The sequence below is a fragment of the Penaeus japonicus genome, unplaced genomic scaffold, assembly GCF_977035675.1.
Source record: "Penaeus japonicus unplaced genomic scaffold, GWHDUDI00000001_assembly GWHDUDI00000008, whole genome shotgun sequence".
Lineage (NCBI taxonomy): Eukaryota > Metazoa > Arthropoda > Malacostraca > Decapoda > Penaeidae > Penaeus > Penaeus japonicus.
Genome location: NW_028234410.1, coordinates 30120364 through 30122212, shown reverse-complemented (window position 1 = coordinate 30122212; position 1849 = coordinate 30120364). Strand labels below are relative to the sequence as shown.

At 51.8% G+C, this 1849-nt stretch overlaps 1 protein-coding gene across 1 annotated transcript in view; it reads right to left on the bottom strand.

Moving 5' to 3' along the window:
• Window positions 1–1526, bottom strand: part of LOC122244013 (uncharacterized) — a 1761-nt gene extending 235 nt beyond the window's left edge. The window contains exons 1-3 of the mRNA XM_043001796.2: window positions 1079–1526; window positions 356–965; window positions 1–246 (exon numbers count right to left, since the gene is read on the bottom strand). The exon at window positions 1–246 is cut by the window's left edge and continues 235 nt beyond it. Coding sequence (XP_042857730.2) covers window positions 1–246; window positions 356–965; window positions 1079–1526 — 1304 coding nt within the window. The remainder of the gene's footprint in view (window positions 247–355; window positions 966–1078) is intronic.
• Window positions 1527–1849: the final 323 nt, after the last annotated feature.

Here is a 1849-nt window from a genome sequence, read left to right as displayed (position 1 = left end):
CCGCAGTGAGGGCACACGTGGCGCCGCCTGACGCCCCTCTCCGCACGCCGTCTCTGCAGGAGCTCCTTCCCGGCGTCGTCGTGCGTGCGGACGTGGTTGTCGAGTTCGAATGCGTTGGGAAAGGCCTCGCGGCAGATGGCGCAGACGGCGGCCAGCTGAGGCAGGTTAGAACCGTGCGACGTGAAGTGCTTGTTGAGCCCCTGGTGGGAACGCATTCGCAGATTGCAGGCACCACATTCGTAATACCTGGAGAGAATTGAAGACATTTGTTAAATACTGAAGACGTATTTATACTATATATGCAACATCTGCCATTCACCCAAACAAAACCATAAAGATCATCTAAGAAACATACCTTGGGAAATATCCACGATCGTTGACTTTGGATTCTTCGTCCAGCTCGTCAGCAGCAGCAATGGCAGACGACCTTTTGGACCGCGTGGAGGCCCGGGTTCTCCGCACAGGGCCGATCGCAGGGCTCTTCTCCTCCTCTTTCACTTGGATGCTGTCCTTATCCGAGAAGGGTCGCCACGAAGATCCTCCTCCCGCGCCCTCATTCAGAGAACTGATGAAATCTTTCGTGCATTCGGTTGATGGTGTCGGCAGCGAGACAGCTGCCGGGGGAGAAGGACTCGCTGGCCTTTCCTCTTTGATATACATTCCCGCAGGGCGAGCTGGGACACTGCTGGTGTAGACAGAATTATGCACTGGACTCTCGCGAGGAATCTGCACTGCGCTTTGCCTCGGTCTCCTCTCGTCTTCAAGTAGCCTGTCATCGCTCAATTCACTGGATATATTTTTTAGCTCCGTATTCGGAGATGCTGATGGCGTTGGTCTATAGTGTGGGTGTGGACTGGGGAGGAACATAGGCAACGTCATGGGCGTAGAGACGGCGCGAGTATACATATCAGGTGTTCCCACGACGAATGGGTATGGGTACGGCACCAAGCCCATTTGCATAGCAGCTGAAACGAAATATATGCAATTAATATTGTTTTAAACCCTCACTCATTCGAGGTGTGGAATGGAAGGTGATCCTTACTATCATGAAATGAAACGATGACCAAGTATAACTAACCTGCTTGTTGATAAAGTTGCGACATATGTTGAAGGCGAACATACTCTTGACTGCGTCGTGTCATTTCCCGCTGGAAGTCTTCGATGCGCGTCTGGTACTGATAATGACGATCCCCAGGAGGAGGCTCCAAGTACTCAAACTCTTCATTACTCATTTGTGAGTCTCCTCGAGGTGGGTAAGCAGCGGGGCCTCCATGGTCCCCAATACGAGGCTCTTCGAAGTCGCTATACTCCTGCGACTCCTTGACGGACTGAGATTCCTCTGAGGCGGTCGGGACGAGCTGCTCGTCGTCCGCAGAAGGCACCGAAGGGTATTCCTTGCGCCGAGGGGGTTCATGGTCGCTAGAAGACTCAGCATCATTCTTAACATCTTGATTATTCTTGAGGTCTTGATTGCTCTCGAGCCAGAGAGAACCGCGATCTCCCCGCATCAGGGTCTTGTATTTCATCTTGCATAAAACTTAATAACTGAAACACTGGTTACGTAGATCCACGCTGCACGGCACTCAAGCTGATACTGGTGTGATTAGGCAAGTCCTCTGGTTTTGTAGTGTCTCAGGGGAACGAGGAAGACGCTGGGAGTCTGCGGTTACGAGGATAGCCAGGGACGGAGGAGAGACGCACTCGGGATGGGGGGGGGGTATGGGCGGGGGGTAGAGTAGGTGAGAGGAACTGTAAACTTAGGTCCTCGAACGAGGTATGTGAATTCAGTTATTAGTATAGCAAGGGTATTAATGAAATGAAGCATTTTGGAAAATAGAAGAATATGCAT